The sequence below is a fragment of the Cotesia glomerata genome, linkage group LG3 (genome assembly GCF_020080835.1).
Source record: "Cotesia glomerata isolate CgM1 linkage group LG3, MPM_Cglom_v2.3, whole genome shotgun sequence".
Classification (NCBI taxonomy): Eukaryota; Metazoa; Arthropoda; class Insecta; order Hymenoptera; family Braconidae; genus Cotesia; species Cotesia glomerata.
In genome coordinates this window covers 28,208,551-28,227,725 of record NC_058160.1, presented here as the reverse complement: position 1 = coordinate 28,227,725, position 19,175 = coordinate 28,208,551, and the positions used below count along the sequence as shown (strand labels likewise).

Sequence of the window (19,175 nt, the reverse complement as noted above, 5' to 3'; positions counted from 1 at the left end):
GTTTTTTAAAATTGAAATAACGGAAAAAAAAATAACTTTGTGAAAGATTCAAAACGCGGATCTGTTAAAAGAGGCTTAATATCAAGATTCTCTCTCCATATTGATTGCATCCGTTCGATTACAAACCGAAAGACATCTTCCGACGGGTCCATTTTAATTTCTTCGTCATTCAATACGATATCAACTACCCAGTATGGATTCTTTTATTAAAAAAAAAAAATAAATAAATTATTTTGATTAATTTAAAATATTAAATAAAAAAAATATAAAAATTTTAATTAATTAAAAATATTAAAAAAAAAATAAATAATCTATATTATTAAGAGAATATGTAAAATTTTGTGGCCAGTGTATTTATATGATAAAATGGGTTTTTATGGTTGAATTTGGTATCGTTGAAAAAGTCTTGTGCCTTTTCATGGTTTCATATCATTCTCACCAATAGTCAATTTATGATAATAAGTATTTAGGCTGCATTCAAAAATGCTTTATTTCTAGATACATAATTAAGAAATGACCTTGTATCTCGTGAGCTATTGAGATTTTTAAAGATATAAGCTCATCTTGATGTTACACTCATCAAGACCTTTCATTTAAGTACCCACATCAATTTTTCATATATTTTATATATTTATATATATTATATATATATGTATTTATGAAAAATATGTCAAAAATGCATGTGGGTACTCAAATGAAAGCTCTTGATGAGTGTAACATCGAGATGAGCATATATCTTTAAAAAAGTGAATAATTAAGAAAGTACAGTGCAATTTAACAGTTGTCTTGTGAACTATTGACATTCTTCAAAATATAAGCTCATCATGACATTACACTCATCGAGACCTTTTATTTGAGTACCCACATCAATTTTTTATATACTTCATATATTTATACAGAGTGTCCCAGAAGTAGCGGACGCCATTGTAGCATCTGATAAAAAAAATAATTCTGAGACGAAAAGTCCTTAGCCATTTTTTAATCAGACGCATAGATAATTAATTATTAATTAAAATAATGTCCTTTTATGCGTTAGAGAGAGAGCACCAGTGTCCAGTCAAGTGCGTTCCAAACGAAGACGCTTGCACGTGTGAATGTGTAAGTAAATGTGTGTGACTACGTTAGCTATAGTAGCTAGTTAGTCATACAGTTAGTTGTGTCTTTGTTTGCCACATACTTTACTGGACACTGACGCTCTCTCTCTAACACATAAAGCGACGTTACTTTAATTAATAATTAATTATCTATGCGTCTAATTAAAAAATGGCTAAGGACTTTTCGTCTCAGAATTATTTTTTTCATCAGATGCTACAATGGCGTCCGTTACTTCTGGGACACCCTATATTATATATATATATGTATAAATGACAAATATATCAAAAATACATGTGGGTACTCAAATGAAAGCTCTTGATGAGTGTAACATCGAGATGAGCATATATCTTTAAAAAAGTGAATAATTAAGAAAGTACAGTGCAATTTAACAGTTGTCTTGTGAACTATTGACATTCTTCAAGATATAAGCTCATCATGACATTACACTCATTGAGACCTTTTATTTGAGTACCCACATCAATTTTTTATATACTTCATATATTTATACATATTATATATATGTATAAATAACAAATATATCAAAAATACATGTGGGTACTCAAATGAAAGCTCTTGATGAGTGTAACATCGGGATGAGCTCATTTCTTTAAAAACGTCAATAGTTAAAAAAGTACAGTGCAATTTAACAAAAGTCATTATTTAATAAAGCAAAATTTTACTTATTTATAATTCAAAAGTCACGGTAATCACATAGTGACTGCAAAGTTGTTAGTTTTAATTAATTTCAAATATTTAATAAAAAAAAAATAATAATATTATTATGTAAAGAAATAATTACTTTGAAGGGCGACTGAAAATGATTAACATTTTCTCTATTGACATTAATTTGTACATTTGAAAACTGTATTTCATTAGGAAGTATATTTGTGTATATTCTCAGCAGTTTCAGCAGATCAATATAAGTATTTTCCAACACGTTACGCAGCAAGCTTGTAACGGTATAGTCGATTAAGTGAATGAAGCTAAAATAGAGTGTTTACAATTTTAATAATTCATAATTAACAATGTTTATTTCTTTAATAAAATATCAGTTTGTTCCCTATCACCAATTAAGTAACTTTTGGATTAATAAATTATTTACCAATAATTACAATATCAAGTAAAAAAATTATATATGAACCTTGAAAGCCATTTACAGTGTTCTCTTTTTCTAGTTTGTTCAATAAAGCTCATCTTCAACTCACTTGAATTTTTAATATAAATTTTCGAGGCGTTTGTTCCAAATTTACCGTACGCCGTTTGAGCGATTGTAATATTAGAATCGTCTATTGTATACCCAACTTCATTGAGCGATCGATTGCAAGCGTCATAACTTATATCTATTATAAGATTTCTCAGTCCGTTCAATTTAACTACGCTAGTTTCTAATTGTTTTAACTTAAAGTAAACCAATTCATAGTAAATTACTCACTTACAGGCTTGAATAATCAAGACTACACGGAAAAAAGTAAACTGTAATAAATAACAGTCGATTTATAGGAAATGATCAACTGCTAAAAATTACCATTTCAAACAGTAAAATCGTGATTTTACTATTCTCTTTATAATATTTACCATTTAAACGTTACAATTTACCCTTTACATGGAAGAAAATACTATTTCAAACAGTAATATTCGCTATGTAAATGTCTAAAATGTTAAAGTATAATAATTAAGGATTCAGACTTTGATATTTATCATTTCGTACCTAAAAAATGATCTTATGATATGTAAAAAGTATAAAATAAAGTTAATAAATTTCTAATACAAGCAACGTCAATATTTACAAAGTAAAATGGTAAATTTTAAACGCAACGCTAAAAATCAAACGGTAATTATTGACTTGCTTGGACTGGTAAAATGTATATTTTAAAAGTATAATTTTTACTGTTTCAAATGTTAAATTCTCCCAGAGTGAGACCCCCTTCTCTTTTATCTGAGTTCCCCTTCTCCTCATAATATGGACTATATATTGAAATGGCAATTTTTACTGATTGAAACTGTAATTATTTAAGATAAAAGAGTCGTTATTTACTATAGTGACAGCTACTAATCACTTATTTTGGATATTAAATTATAAATTGTGGCTTTTATACTTTCTACATTAAGTTCTGTAATATTTATATTTTTGCCACCCCGATGTCCGCTTTACTGTTTGAAACTATAAAAATTAACCGGAATCCGAGTGAATATTACAGTTTACTTTTTTCCGTGTAGAAAAAGTACCTGCAGTTCGACGAAATAAAAGAGCGTAATTTTTTCTACAACCGTAGTGTCCACAAATGAGGTGTCATGAAAGTTGTAAGTCTCCTTTTTGATGTCCAGCAGAGCTTTTCCGAGGGTATTATTGCAGATAAATAAGTGATTGGCAATAAAATTTTTTGCACTGTTAAATTTTTTTATCCGGACCATTTTCCGCCAAACGTAAAACGCTTTCCATGTTGAAAATAACCGGAAGGTCTTTAGCTGGTAATGAGGGAAAAAATAGAAAAATAAGTCAAGGGCTTTTCTTTCATTATTATTATTATTATTATTATTAATAATATAATATTATATACTAGTGGACCCGACAGACGTTGTCCTGTACACACGTCTTAAATTTAGAAATTTTAGGAATGAGCTTGTATAGTTAAAAACATCATTAGTTAACAATATGCAATGGGCATTCCTAAATAATTAAAATTTTCGTAAATATAAGCCCATTCTGATTTTATACTCATCAAGAGCTTTCATTTGAGTACCCACATGAATTTTTTCATATATCTTATATATATGATATTTATAAAATATATGAAAAGTGCATGTGGGTACTTAAGGTTAACAATAATTTATAAATAAAAAATCTATTAAATAAACATTTTCCCGTGGACTGAATTGTGAATCTAAATCATTCTGGAATCCACCGGAAGACACACAAAAAATTTCATTAAAATCGGTCCAGCCGTTTAGGAGGAGTTCAGTAACAAACACACGCACAGAAGAAATATATATATAAAGATGTAAGAAAATTCAGATAGCTCAAACTGGGATTTAAACCCAGAACCTCCCTATTACATGTTGGCTACACTTTAATTTTTAATTTTTCTATTTTTTAATATTTACGATTTATTTTTCAAATGTTTTTTTTTTTTTATAAACCATCTTTTACGTACAAAGGAAAATTATCAAAATCGGTCCAGCAATTCGTTTTTATAAATATAAATATAGATTTTATACGGTGGTTGAGTATTCTTAAATTTTCTAATTTCCCTCGCAATTTTCTTTCATAAGAACCTTCTCCTGACAATAACAAACTCATCAAAAAAAGAATTAGTGAAATCGGTCCAGCTGTTAACGCGTGATGGCATGACCAAGTGAAATAGGGATTCATTTATATATATATATATATATTAGGGTGGCTCAAAAAAACCGACTATTTTTTAGTCTCGAGTGAAAAAATGTTAGTTTTGATGTTTTAAGAGCCCTCTCAAGAGACAGCTTAAAAAAAAATTTTTCAGAGGTCACTCCAAATTTTTTAAAATTTCAAAAATCGTCAAAAATCGAACTTTTTTTTTTTTAATTTTTTTTTCTCGTTACGGTATAATTTTATAGACTAAAAATAAATGAGATTCTGAAAATTTCAGTTCAAAATTTAAATTTCGAAAGGTCGCTCATAATTTTTTTATTTTTCTTTAATTAGTCATATCGCCGACTTTAACTGTTGGGAGTGGTACGGTGGGGTTTTTTTGGTTTGTAAAAATCTCAACCTACGCGGCAAGGGTCAAATCTCAACCAAGCTGGTTTCTAAGACCAGCTTGGGATTCGAATTCACGCTTGGAAGTTTATTAAATAAAATTATTAAATTAAAAAAAATTATTTTTTCTATATTGTGCTTGATTTTTAGTTCATCTCGTGATGTATTTTTATTGATTATGGTACTAAATAAAAAAAAAAAAATTCATGGAATTTTAATTTAAATAGTAAAAGGTCGCTCGAAAAAATCTAAACTAATGTACTAATAAATTGAAAAAAATTATGAGCAACCTTTCAAAATTTAAATTTTGAACTGAAATTTTCAGAATCTCATTTTTTTTTTTAGTCTATAAAATTATACCGTTACGAGAAAAAATTAAAAAAAAATTCGATTTTTGACGATTTTTGAAATTTTAAAAATTTGGAGTGACCTCGTAAAAATTTTTTGAGCTGTCTTTTGAGAGGGCTCTTAAAACATCAAAAACTAACATTTTTCACTCGAGACTCAAAAAAAAATAGTCGGTTTTTGGGCCACCCTAATATATATATATATATATATATATATATATATATATATATATATATATATATATATATATATATATATTATTATTATTATTATTATTATTATTATTATTATTATTATTATTATTATAATATTATTATCTATATATATATAGATAATAATGATTTTGAGAGATTTAGGGCTCTCACTTTCATAAGCTCCAAATAAAAGGTGTATTCACTTGCCCACTCAGAGAGCGACGTGAAACTCGCTTCTCCAGGACTATAGTGGGTCACACCACTCCCACTAATAGTAATGTAAGCTCCATCCACTTGTTTGTAGGGAACTATTCTGAATAGAAGTAAAATATTTTAAAAGTGACTCAGTATTGCATGCACGAATGCTTGATGCTAATTTTGCGTCAGTGTTTTAGTGCAAGAGGTCTTACTTTAATGCGTAAGGAGTGAAGTACTTAGAGGAGCGTTCCACTGCATAAATCATGTAGCGAAATGAAGCATTTGGGTTCCTAGTAAATTCTTCAATTAGCTTCAGGTGGTCTACTACATCCGGCTCCGTTTGATCTTCTTTCCGAGCTGGAAATTAGCACCAGATTCATAATTATTCTATCGTATATATTTTCTTTAATATTAATTTATTAATTACTTTTGTGCTTTTTCCCCGCATGGGAGCATTTATATTCCTTTGTAGACATTTGAGATACAACTCAGAGGTTATGATTATATTGCTATTTCAGTAAACTTCAGTTCAAATGTTTTTTTTAAATTTGTGATGTATAAAGTTTTCTAAGAAAAATTTTCCGATAATTTTATTTACAAATGTTTGAAGTTCTGTCGAAGGAACGGTAAAAAGCTTTTTTACGCATAACAGTATTTGGACTGCTAAATTGCGTTTCGTGCTACCGATATTTGTGCATATCAATCGTTTTGGGGTTTTTCGAAAAGATCGTCGACATACGGAATAATTCTATTTATTTCTGGTTTGATATTTAGTTTAGAAATTTAGTTCAAGGTTAAATTTTAATGAAACGACCAAATTAGTTGGACTATTCAAATTAAAAATAATTGACTGCAAAATTTTTTGATTTATTTATTTTTCAATGTATAAATTGGATTTTCTGCACTGAGAATAATTTTAAAAAAGTTTATCTTTTTGTTTTCAAGAAAAATATTCTTAAACTGACAAATTTCTTTATTTAAGCTTTAAGGGTAGAAGTACCGTTTTTGGCCAGTTAATATTTGAATTAGTTTATAAAAAATTATAATATTATAACCATATTTTTGTTGAATTTAAAAAAAATTTTAATTAAAACAAATTGAGTTTGTAATGGTTTATTAATATAAATTCATTTCTACGGTTTATTTGAATAATAAATGGCCATCAATGGTACAGTGGCCACAAACGGTACTTCTACCCTATATTATTTTAAGAAATTGCCTTGTATCTTGTGAAGTATTGACATTTTTAAAGATATAAGCTCATTCTGACATTACACTCATCGAGACCTTTCATTTGAGTACCCACATCAATTTTTCATATATTTTATATATTTATATATATATGAATATATGAAAAATATATCAAAATGCATGTGGATACTCAAATGAAAGCTCTTGATGAGTGTAACATCGTGATGAGCTTATATCTTCGAAAAAGTCAATATTTACGAAAGTACAGTGCAATTTAACAAATATCTTGTGAAACATTGATATTTTTAAAGATATAAGCTCACTCTGACATTACACTCATGGAGACCTTTCATTTGAATACCTACATCAATTTTTCATATATTTATGTATATATATATGTATATATGAAAAATATATCAAAATGCATGTGGGTACTCAAATGAAAGCTCTTGATGAGTATAACATCGGGATGAGCTTATATATTTAAAAACGTCAATAGTTAAAAAAGTACAGTGCAATTTAACAAAAGTCATTATTTAATAAAGCAAAATTTTAATTTTTTATAGTTCACAAAATTCAAAACTACGAATCTCTTTAAAATAATTTTCTTACTAAGAAAATTCGACTACATCTTGCATCTACTTGGATCACTGTCTGACCAGTTCATCCTTTATCTACTAAATCCTAAAAATCTATTTTAAACTTTCTACTCCAATTTTCTTTCCAAAAAAAAAACCAAATGAATAAAAAAATAGTATCCAGAGCTATTATCTACTTTTTTTCAACTTCATTCTCCTCTTCGTGATAGTAAAAATGAGCCACCCCACAACCGACCATCCCGGTTCCGAAAAACGCTTGCTATCAACAAAAAGTCAAATAAATAAATAAACAAATATATTGAACTAAAAAATGTACGGCGGCAATTCAACAAGTTGCATCGTCCAGTGTCGTCTGACGCATGTGATGTTGTACCTATCAATGATTGACGTCGGACTGGAGTAGTTTGATGATAGTCGCGCGGCGACGGGGGGTAAAACGCAGGCGCATACACGCGATACCGGGATTGGTCTCGGGCGGGGGTCTCTCTTGGAAATGGTCGATATTTTAGCTGTAGCGTTTGCTACAGTGGTGCGACGACGCTTTAGTGAGACCAGTTGGCTTTCCATTAAACCAACTAGTTATATTTTAAATTATTTATACTAATAAAATCGTAATCACCCCGTCTCGATACCTCCTTAGTTAATGAAATATCTCCATCTGTTTATCGCGAGTTTTAAGTTTTAAAATCACTCGTGTTGTGTAAAGTAAACAGTGTGTGCTAAAGGAACACCTTCCTCGAGTATCTGTGACAGGTGCGAGTTCTATTGGATTCACCTCTCTATCTCTCTCACTCTTTCGCTTTCTTGTCTGTATATATATATATATATATATACGAACATCCATACATAGGTATATATCAGAGCTTGAGGTACGTTGCCTATTATTGGCAAAGAGTGCGCTCACAATCATCTACGTCATCCTCATGGTGGTCAATGTTTTCCATTTTATTTTTCTCAATTATTTTTTCCTTTTTTTTAAGACTCGATTTTTCCTCCTTGATTTTTCTTGCCATAACCACTGAATTTACTGTCTGGGATTGATTTTGGTGTCAGTTAAATAGTGACGAGATGGATAGAGGCCCAGCCTTTTCCTTTATCGATTTTTCACTCGTCCAACTGGCACAATACAACATCAGTCCTCAAGGTTTTTTCCTTTTTATTTTCATTACTAGGTCGCTAGTCTGACCGAATTTCTAGTAGTTTTATTTTTTATATTACTTAATTTAGAAATATTTATTATTCATGTTATTTTAATTTATTTTTATTTAACAGTTATTTCAAGGTTTTATCACGAATGTTTAACACGCCGCGATAACTTACCGCTTCCGCTAGACTCTATTTGTAGTTATATTTTCATTCTTGAGTATCTAATTAATTAAAGCTTGTTAATTAGGTCAGTAAATAAAGAAGTTAAAATTTTTGAAACTTTTTTTTAATAATTAAATTAATAATTCCTTTTGGAAGGACTTGTCTCCTGAAATTGTAAACTTTCTCAGTTTAGAGACTTAAAATTAAATTATTTGATTTTCTATTAAATTTTTTATTAAGATTTTCTATTAATATGATGTACATTTCTTTTTTTTTTTTTTTTTAATTAAATTTGCTTTATACATTTTAGTAATATTCCAAAATTTACTCTACTTATTTGAACACTATCTATGTATATATAATTTGCCATTCGGCTTAACGCCTTGGCATTAAAATTTAATAAATAAATAAATAAATAAAAAAATAAATAAAGAAAAAAAAATAAATAAATAAATAAAAATAAATAAATAAAGTAAATTTATTTTTTTAATTTTTTGATAAAATATTTGTTGTCTAAAACATTATTAAAGTATTAATTATTAAAAATTTATTTGTAATACCGTGAAAGAAAATCGGTATGTAAATATGAATAATGTAGGAAGAAGAAGAGAGAATTGATTCGTACTAAAAATAATACGAGGAGGTTGATAGCGATATGAAATAGAGGAAATATAGGCTGAGGTCGAGTTAGATAGGAGCAAGTTGGGTATAAATCGGGCAGTGTGTCACGCAGAGACAGGGGAAAACTATTGTCCTTTTAAAGTCGAGGTGCAAAGGAACCATCGGAGCATGAAGCTTAAAACGAGAGACAAAAATTTAGTATTTTCATTTTTCAGAGTCGACCCTCTACTCCATGTCACTCCAGTTTCTCTGCGTACCCACTTGTCTCGTGTCATTTAAATTCACCCTTGGAAAGGTCTTTTGTTATTTCAGAACTCACTTAAGACGGTATACATTTGAGAAATCCATTAAAATTAATAAGTGCATCAGTTATTTCATTTATTTTGTTTCAGGGGTTCTTTAGAAAATTTTATTGTCAATACTTATTTATTTATTTATATTTTATGCATTTATGGAGGAATTCTAAGTAGTAATTTTATTTCAGTCAATTATTTGAGTAGTAATCATAAAATAACAATTTTTTATCCTAAACTTATCATTATTATTATTATTTTTTTATTTAAATAATAAAAATAATGATAAACATATTGACAAAAAAAATGAAAAATTTATTTTGTTTTTATTTTAGAACTCACTTAAAACACTATACATTTGAAAAATAGATTAAAATTATTAAGTGCATCAGTTATTTAATTTATTTTGTTGTTTCAGAAGTTCTTTAAAAAAATTTTATTGACAATAATTATTGATTTATTTATATTTTATATATTTATGGAGAAATTCGAAGTAGTAATTTTATTTTAGTCAATTACTTAAGCAATAATCATAAAATAATAATTTTTTATCTTAAGCTTACTATTTTTTTTATTTAAATAATAAAAAGAATAATAAACATATTCGCAAAAAAAATGAAAGATTTATTTTGGTTTTATTTCAGAACTCACTTAAGACGCTATATATTTAAAATAGATTAAAATTAATAAGTGCATCAGTTATTTAATTTATTTTGTTGTTTCAAAGGTTCTTTAGAAAATTTTACTGTCAATAATTATTGATTTATTTATATTTTATGTATTTATGGAGGAATTCTAAGTACTAATTTTATTTCGGTCAATTATTTGAGTAATAATCATAAAATAATAATTTTTTATCCTAGGCTTATTATTTTTTTTATTTAAATAATAAAAAGAATGATAAATATTCACAAAAAAAAAAAAAAAGATTAAAATTAATAAGTGCATCAGTTATTTAATTTATTTTGTTGTTTCAAAGGTTCTTTAGAAAATTTTACTGTCAATAGTTATTTATTTATTTATATTTTATGCATTTATGGAGAAATTCTAAGTAGTAATTTTGTTTATAACAATCTCAATTAAATTATTATTAAATTAAATTAATTATTTAATTATTTAATTAACTAAAATTAATTTTGACTAAGATTAATTATTTAAGCAATAATCATAAAGTAACAATTTTTTATCCCAAACTTATTATTATTTTTTTTTTATTTAAATAATAAAAATAATGATAAACATACTCACAAAAAAAAAGATTTATTTTGTTTTTATTAAACAACATATGACCCTACTTAAGCACGAGAGTAACAATCAAAATAAATATACGCATAACTATAGTCGAATAGGAGGAATAAAATTGACCATGTAAATTGTACACATGTGGTCCAGTACACCTGGACACACATTCACAGTCACGTGACCGCTAATTGTACTTGATAAAGTGCCGAGTACGAGGTCTGATAACAAACGCCAACAAAAACACAACCAAGAATAAGTATTTACAAGTCTACATACAATAGGCACGTCGACGTGGAATTAAATATGTCATATTTTATTTCTTTCTTATTTTAGTTTTTTTTTTACTCAAAACAGTTCATTGAATCGCTAGCACTGTATACGTAACATGTTCGATCGTTAATTGAATTTTAATAAATAAATAACCAAAATTTTAAGTGATTTTTGGCTTAATTACAAAATGTGGTTCGAGAGAAACAAAAACAAAAGTGTGAAAAAACATGAAACTTTGAGAAATTCCGTTTTTGAACTAAGATCGCGTATGGCGCGGATGGTTTCCATCGTCGAAATTACATCTCCGGATTATAATCCGGTACCGGATGACTCATTCCCCTCCGTCGTTATACTTAATACCTTTCTTAATATTTAAATTTAAATTAATTACTTACAAACATTTTATTATAAATTATAATTCTCCGAGAGATTTAATAATTATTCTAATATCATATTCATTATTCACAGCTCGAGTTATAAATGAATAATTTTGATAAATGAATGGAAATTTAATTAATCTCTGCAGAGTATTAATATTCAAGTATTTTTATTCAAAAAAGAAAAAAAAAATATAGTGATTTAATAAAATAAATTAAATTTTGATTCATTCATGTCATAGATAATGAAGTACAATGAGAGAAAAAAAATTTTTTGTCCAGAAAAAAATTTCTTCGCTCAAGAATCTTTTAAAATAAATTTTGGTTTTTTGACAAAAGAATATCAATATCTATCATGATTAGAGTGGCGCAAAAAAAACCGACTATTTTTTTTTTTTTAGTCTCGAGTGAAAAAATGTTAGTTTTTGATGTTTTAAGAGCTCTCTCCAAAAGACAGCTTAAAAAAAAATTTTTAAAAGGTCGCTCCAAATTTTTTTAAATTTCAAAAATCGAATTTTTTTTTATTTTTAATTTTTTTTCTCGTTACGTCATAATTTTATAGACCATACAAAAAGGTTTCCCTGAAAGTTTCAGTTCAAAATGTGAATTTTAAAAGGTCGCTCATAATATTTTTTAAATTTATTAGTGACTATAGTAGATAAAATAGATTTAATTGGATTAGCATTTTTTGACTCTGAAATTCAAAATAAATTATGAGCGACCTTTCAAAATTTAAATTTTGAATTGAAACTTTCAGGAACTTAATTTTTTTTGGTCTATAAAATTATGACGTAACGAGAAAAAAAATTAAAAAAAAAAAATTTCGATTTTTGAAATTTAAAAAAATTTGGAGCGACCTCTTAAAAATTTTTTTTGAGCTGTTCTTTGGAGATTTTTTGTTTATTTAATGCCAAAGAAGCAGTTTCTGTGAGTACATAATATAATATAATATTGCACAATAATTAATTAAATGAATTAAATCCATCTATATGAAAACAAGGTAAAAAAGAAAATCATATTAAACTTGAAACTTAACATATAAAAGAAAACAATAATTTTAAAATATAGAATTTTAATGTCACCAGATCAGGTGATAACTCAGTATAATAATTTTACGAATTGCAATTTCTATATCCTTATTTTAATCTTTAATTTTTAATGTATTAATTTAAATTTGTTATTTATTAGAATTTGTTTTAATTATCAAGATTTAATAAATAATTAAATACTTCTGTTTTTAATACTTGGAGAGGGCTCTTAAAGTATTAAAAACTGACATTTTTTCACTCGAGACTCAAAAAAAAATAGTCGGTTTTTTTGCGCCACCCTAATCATGATAATATAATATTGGCATTAATTTTGATAGATTAACAAACGAATTAACAAGGAAATATATTCTTAAAAATTATCAAGAATATATATTCTTGTGACAAGAAAATTTTCTCAAGAGTAGTATTTTTTTTTCTAAGTGTATTTTAATGATTAATTTTACTAATAAATTAAAAATAAATTACAGATGGCAGGACAAGATCCAAAGTGGCAGAAAGATGCCGCGGATCAAAATTTTGATTACATGTTCAAATTGTTGATCATCGGGAACTCGTCGGTAGGAAAAACCTCATTTTTATTCAGATACGCGGATGACTCCTTCACGTCAGCGTTTGTGTCGACTGTCGGCATTGACTTTAAAGTCAAAACTGTGTTCAGACATGATAAAAGGGTCAAGCTACAAATCTGGGTCAGTAAAAATATTTTTTGCCCTCCGGGCGGAAAGTAGCAACTTTCGTCCCGCTGCGCTAAACAAAGTTGCCGCTTTCCGCCTTCGTCGAGCAAAAAAATAGTATACACTCCACGGGAAGTAAATAAGAAAGCCTCAGATCACATGTTTGTCAACCTCGGCTTCGCCTCGGCCGACAATTACATGTGATCTGAGACATTTCTTACTTTACTTCCCTAGGTGTGTAATATAATAATTAATAAATGGTTTAGATTTCTTTTTTTTTTTTTTTTTTTTTTTTTTTAAAGGCGGGTAAAATAATTGAAATAGTTTGAATGCCCGGCACTAAATCGGAAATCGATAGATGTATTAGCGTGTGTGGTGGATGTGAGCTGAAGGTCGTTTGATTAACATCTAGATTTAATTTACACACCGCAGGACACGGCTGGACAGGAGCGTTATAGAACCATCACGACGGCCTACTACAGAGGAGCGATGGGATTCATCCTCATGTACGACATAACTAACGAAGAGTCTTTCAACTCGGTCCAAGATTGGATCACGCAGATTAAAACTTACTCGTGGGACAATGCTCAGGTCATTCTCGTAGGCAATAAGTGCGACATGGAGGACGAAAGGGTGGTCAGTTTTGAGAGAGGCAAGCAGTTGGCCGAGCAACTGGGGGTACAATTTTTTGAGACTTCTGCCAAAGAAAATATTAATGTTAAGGTAATTTATTTTTTTAATAATTTTTATTTAATCCAGTGATTTTTTTTTCAGCTAATTAGAATAATGGAATTTAATTTTTTATCTTATTAAAAATTATGGGGAAAAAGTATGAAGTTTTAAAGGAATTTTATATATCTGACCTATTTAAATAACTGAGAGAAATATTTTTCATTCTACTCCTCTGGGAGATAAATGAGGACTGTAATAACGTTGGTTTATAGAATTATTATTCTGTTTTAAATTCAGTCGTTCTTTGATTGAGAACAAATTTTTTCTACTATTTGCAAAGTTTTGTAAATAAAAGTTATTGTATTCGTTGTTGAATTTGGAAATATTGACTTTTTATCCATAAAGTTTTTAATTGAGGCAATTTTTAATATTTGATGATTGTTTATTATTTTTTTTTAATGAATAATTAAAACTTGGACTATTTTTTATTCGTTAAATTAAAAAAAAAAAATTATTTTAAAACAATTTGTTTTTTATAGTTGAAAAAATTATTCAGTTATTAAATTATTCAATTTTAATGCATAGAGTTTTAGATTCGGGCAAATAAATTGTAATTATATTTTTTTACATAAATTATTAAATTTATTGGTAATTTAATTACCAATAAAACCATTTATTGGTAATTTAATTTTTCAATTATTTCGATATTTTATTTTATTATAAATAAAATAAAAATTAAGTCCATACAATAATTAAATTTTGGTAATTATATATAAGTTTTGCTTCACTTATTTCCAGTCGTAAATAATTAAAAATTAAAATTTGTATGATTAAAAAAAATAACATTTCATAAATATTTTTAATTATAAATTCAATATAAATTAAAATTAAGAAAAAAAAATAATTTTTTAATATCTGATGATTGTTTATTATTTTTTTTAATGAATAATTAAAACTTGGACTATTTTTTATTTGTTAAATTGTAAGAAAAAAAATTTTATTTTAAAACAATTTATTTTTTATAGTTGAAAAAATTATTCAATTTTAATGAATAGAGTTTTAAATTGGGGCAAATAAATTGTAATTATATTTTTTTTCATAAATTATTAATTGAATTTTTCAATTATTTTGATATTTGTGCTTTAACACAAATAAAAAAAAATTAAGTTTATAAATTAATTAAATTTTGGTAACTATATATAAGTTTTGCTTCACTTATTTTTGTCGTAAATAATTCAAAATTAGAAATAAAAATTTGTATAATTAAAAAAAAATTAAATTTCATAAATATTTTGAATTATAAATTCAATATTAATTAAAATTTTGTCTTTTTATTAACAATTTAAAACATTTTTATCAAATTGCGTATTTATATGGAACAATTAAAAAAAAAATATATTTTTTTTAATTAAAATTAAAAATTTTTATATTTTTAATTTATAATTCAAAAATTAATTTTTAAACAAAAATAAACGGCGCTACTTGTAAATAAAGTAACCCATTTTTAATAAAAAGATAAATTATTTTGCTCCATTAGTCAACTAGTTAACAATCACCATAAAAACGATAAATAATTGGCTTATAGATTTTTTTAATAAATTAAATACCAATAATTCATCTTATTACATAAAAACACACTAATAAATGATAAATACTAAACAATAAATTATCGGACTTATTTCCAGGCGGTGTTTGAACAATTGGTAGACATAATATGCGACAAAATGAGCGAGTCTCTCGACAATGATCCAGCGCTGATGGCAGGAGGCGGTGGACAAGCGAAAGGACAAAAGCTAACCGATCAGCCGGCGAACCCTTCGAATCCCAACTGCAACTGCTAAAGACCTAAATAAAATAAATTTTAAAAGTCTATATAAATATATATTAAAAACAAAAAGTAAAACTAAACAAATAAAAAAAAAACCACCAAGAAAAATAAATAAAGCGGTTAAGATCCAATCACGGCGGTTGTCTCTAAATCGTTATATTACATTAGTTAGAATTATTATATGTTCAGCCGTTAATTATTTAATCACTGGTTGTTTGGCACGTATCGTGGGACTCGTTATTTAGTTAGAGAATTTATCAGACCATTTATTATTACTTATTACCTGAGACTTTTTATTAAATCCGCAGAGTTTCTATCAGTGAGAACTCAGACTTTGCGGTTAAACTTCACATTCCTCGTTAATATTATTATTATTTTCATTATTATGACATATATATATTTAAATAGTCACTGTGCCGTCACGAAGATGCTCGACGCCCTGATTATTGATTATCTCAGTTATAAAAAAAAAAAAAAAAAAAAAATCCTCGTCTTTTTTTAATTTGTCGATTGGCGTGATACATTGCACGTGCGCTCGTATAATTTATTAAACACCCCCATTATATTATTTTTTAACATAATAGAGTAACGATTGCGCTGGTACGAGTATTTTATTAAATGAAAAAATATTATTCGAGTTTGTTAATTGAAAAAAAAATTTTCAAATGAATAAAAAATGTACCATCGGTTAAATTTTAACTAGTACCAGGCAACTTGCCCTCTGTATATATTTATTATTTTATTAATAATTATTACTATTATTACTATTTAACTCTATAAACGAATTGTATTGTCGTTAATAAGTTACTGGGACCTATTCTAATAGTAGAATAGGACAAACACAAAATTTAAGCGTAAGAAACTAGCCAGCGTCACTGAAATTTATTTTATTTTAAAAACTGAAAAATTTATGACATAAAAAAAAGTAAAAGTTTAAATATATGCTATATGTGTATGTGAAAAAAAAAATGTAGTGCAGTATATCGAAATTTGAGATATGACTTTGCGGAAAATGTTTAAAACTCTCTTGTATTAGTACTCTACATATATATTCCCCCATGAAAAAAAAATATTAAAAAAATATATGTTGAAATACATAAAGAATATATTTTAAAAATATTAAAAATCTATAAACAATATATAAATATATATTAATTATGTATAGCAAATATATTTTTAATAACTAACTTTTGGCCGATTTTCATATATATATTTAATATATTTCAAATATATTTTAGATATATTGAAAATATATTTTTTTTATATTTTTAGCTATGTATATTTTATGTATTTTAAAATATATCTAAAATATATGAAAATCGGCCAAAAGTTAGTTATTAAAAATATATTTACTATACATATTTTTTATATATTTATATATTTTTTATAAATTTTTAATGTATTTAAAATATATTTTTTATATTTTTCGACATATATTTTTTTTTCATGGGGGTTTTGTCAGCCTTTTTTATTTTTTAGTTCAGTGGCGTGTTCAACGTCGTTATTACAGAAATTGCATACTATGCGTTGTATCAGCTGTATACGTCAGATACTTTTCACACAAAAAAACTAGATAGTGAAGGAAGAAAGCCGAAATGAGAAGAAAGAGAAGAGAAAAGTGAATAATTATTAATATGAGTGCTGTTTTGAAAATATATTATTATTACTATTACCATTAATATTGATATTGATATTTATTATTGAAAAAAATTATTATAAATTTATTTGATGGCCGGATAATTGTATGTGTGTATCGTATGTAACAATGCCTAATGTTATTTATGGTAATAGATACATAACACATGCATAACACATGTTAAGAGCGATTTCGGGGTAAGGAGAGCTCAATTCATTGATTAATTGATTAATTTATTAATTAATTAATTAATTATGGATGCTAAAATATCAATAGATGAGAAGCGAACGTATAAATTAAAAATAAATAAAACAAAAGTTTAGGGGAGAAAAGGATAATTTTAAATGTAGATGAGTCAGTTGTGCGACTGTATTATTTTCCTGATGCGTGCGTGCATGCACAGACTGTGAAAAAAAATAAACTAAATAAATAATGAAGTTGATTGACGAAAATGAATAAGTTATTAATTGAATAAGGATGAATAATAACAATAATTAAATTAATTATAAAATATGAAACAAAGATTATTGGTCTGTTGTGACTATAAACGTAGAACTGTGTAAAAATGTAGCAGATATGCATATATATATGTGTGTACGTATATATATGTGGCTCGGTTTGAAATGGAGTAAAGTTATAATTTACAAAAAAAAAAAAAAAAAAATTCTTCGTCGTTATTTAATTGTTATCCTTGCTATTTTATTTTTATTTTTATTGTATTAGCGTAAGAGTCGCTGTCGGGACTTTTAAAGTGTGTAATGGAGTAGGTGGAGAAATTGCTAGATAAATTGCGTTATAAAACTCTCTCGGAAAATTTGTAATGGCGAAGATATATAGCGTTTTTATGGCCTTCGTGTCTCTTCATATCTGCTGTTGGTAATTCGATGTGGACATCAGTAATTTCTTTTTAAGGATATTTAATGTCCTGCGCATGCTTGGAATTGAAAGCTTGATGCAATTTTTTTTAACTCATTACATTTTTTTAATGTTATATTACTTAAGGTCAATCATTGATTGGGTTTTTGGGTAAAATTAATGAATTTAGATTTTTAATGGTAAAAAATAGCTTGATTAAAGAGAAAAATATTTTTAACCAAAAGAATTATAAAGAATTTAATTATGGAAAATTTTTGAATAAGAATTTTTTTTTTGGCTTGATTAAATAAATTCTATTTGATTTAAAAATCAGTCTCGGAAAATTTTTATCAGATTTTATTACTAAGAAATATTGCAGGGAGAATATTTTTAATATTGGGAAGAAAATAAAAATTTATAGATAGCATGAAAATTACCGAGAAAAATTCTCTATAATAATTGAATTTCTCGATGAAAATTTATTTTTAAGTTCAAAACTTCTTTTAGCATACCCGTTTCTCCATCTGGGACCTGCACTAGAAACGCTTGACAGTCGGTATGTATGTACCTCTGTTTGCGCATATAATAGTAATAATATTCATTATTATTATTATTATTATTATTATTATTATTATTTTTAAGAAGTGAGAACAGATTAACCGTTTCAATTGTAGGAATTACAAACTGGATTATAAAAGTCACTCACAAGATTACATATTTTACCGTTTGCTTAGAAATATTTACTAAGTAAAGTAGTAAAAATGTTCAAGTACATCTTAATTTGTTATTATTATTTTTAAGAAGTGGGAACAGATTTACTATTTAAATTGTAGGAATTACAAACTGGATTATAAAAATCACTCATAAGATTACATATTTCACCGTTTGCTTAGAAATATTTACTAAGTAAAATATTAAAAATGTTCAAGCATATTTTAAATTGTCCTTTGAAGACAATAAATTTTATTCAATTGAAGTATTTATTTATAACT

The 19,175-nt window shown here is 26.5% G+C and overlaps 2 protein-coding genes across 3 annotated transcripts in view; one reads left to right on the top strand and one right to left on the bottom strand.

Annotated features, from left to right (window-relative positions):
- LOC123260637 (dynein axonemal heavy chain 6) overlaps positions 1-5,954 on the bottom strand; it is a 40,420-nt gene extending 34,466 nt beyond the window's left edge. The window contains exons 1-6 of the mRNA XM_044721855.1: positions 5,781-5,954; positions 5,542-5,683; positions 3,322-3,561; positions 2,237-2,493; positions 1,895-2,078; positions 37-200 (exon numbers count right to left, since the gene is read on the bottom strand). Coding sequence (XP_044577790.1) covers positions 37-200; positions 1,895-2,078; positions 2,237-2,493; positions 3,322-3,561; positions 5,542-5,683; positions 5,781-5,833 — 1,040 coding nt within the window. The 5' untranslated portion in view covers positions 5,834-5,954. The remainder of the gene's footprint in view (positions 1-36; positions 201-1,894; positions 2,079-2,236; positions 2,494-3,321; positions 3,562-5,541; positions 5,684-5,780) is intronic.
- A 1,913-nt stretch (positions 5,955-7,867) lies between these two features.
- LOC123260853 (ras-related protein Rab-3) lies at positions 7,868-16,312 on the top strand. Of its 2 annotated transcripts, none has more exons than XM_044722186.1 (4): positions 7,868-8,111; positions 12,986-13,207; positions 13,625-13,915; positions 15,550-16,312. In XM_044722186.1, exons 2-4 carry the CDS (start codon positions 12,986-12,988, stop codon positions 15,703-15,705), a joined length of 669 nt encoding a protein of 222 aa, XP_044578121.1. In that variant the 5' UTR covers positions 7,868-8,111; the 3' UTR covers positions 15,706-16,312. The 2 variants fall into 2 exon arrangements, with proteins under 2 accessions (XP_044578121.1, XP_044578120.1); XM_044722185.1 differs by lacking the exon at positions 7,868-8,111 and adding an exon at positions 11,265-11,411.
- Positions 16,313-19,175: the final 2,863 nt, after the last annotated feature.

Coding starts and splice junctions, on each gene's coding strand:
- LOC123260853 (XM_044722185.1), top strand. CDS start 11,280: ATGTGGTTCGAGAGAAACAAAAACAAAAGTGTGAAAAAACATGAAACT. Junction 11,412..12,985: donor CATCTCCGGATTATAATCCG/GTACCGGATGAC, acceptor AATAAATTACAG/ATGGCAGGACAAGATCCAAA. Junction 13,208..13,624: donor GGGTCAAGCTACAAATCTGG/GTCAGTAAAAAT, acceptor TACACACCGCAG/GACACGGCTGGACAGGAGCG.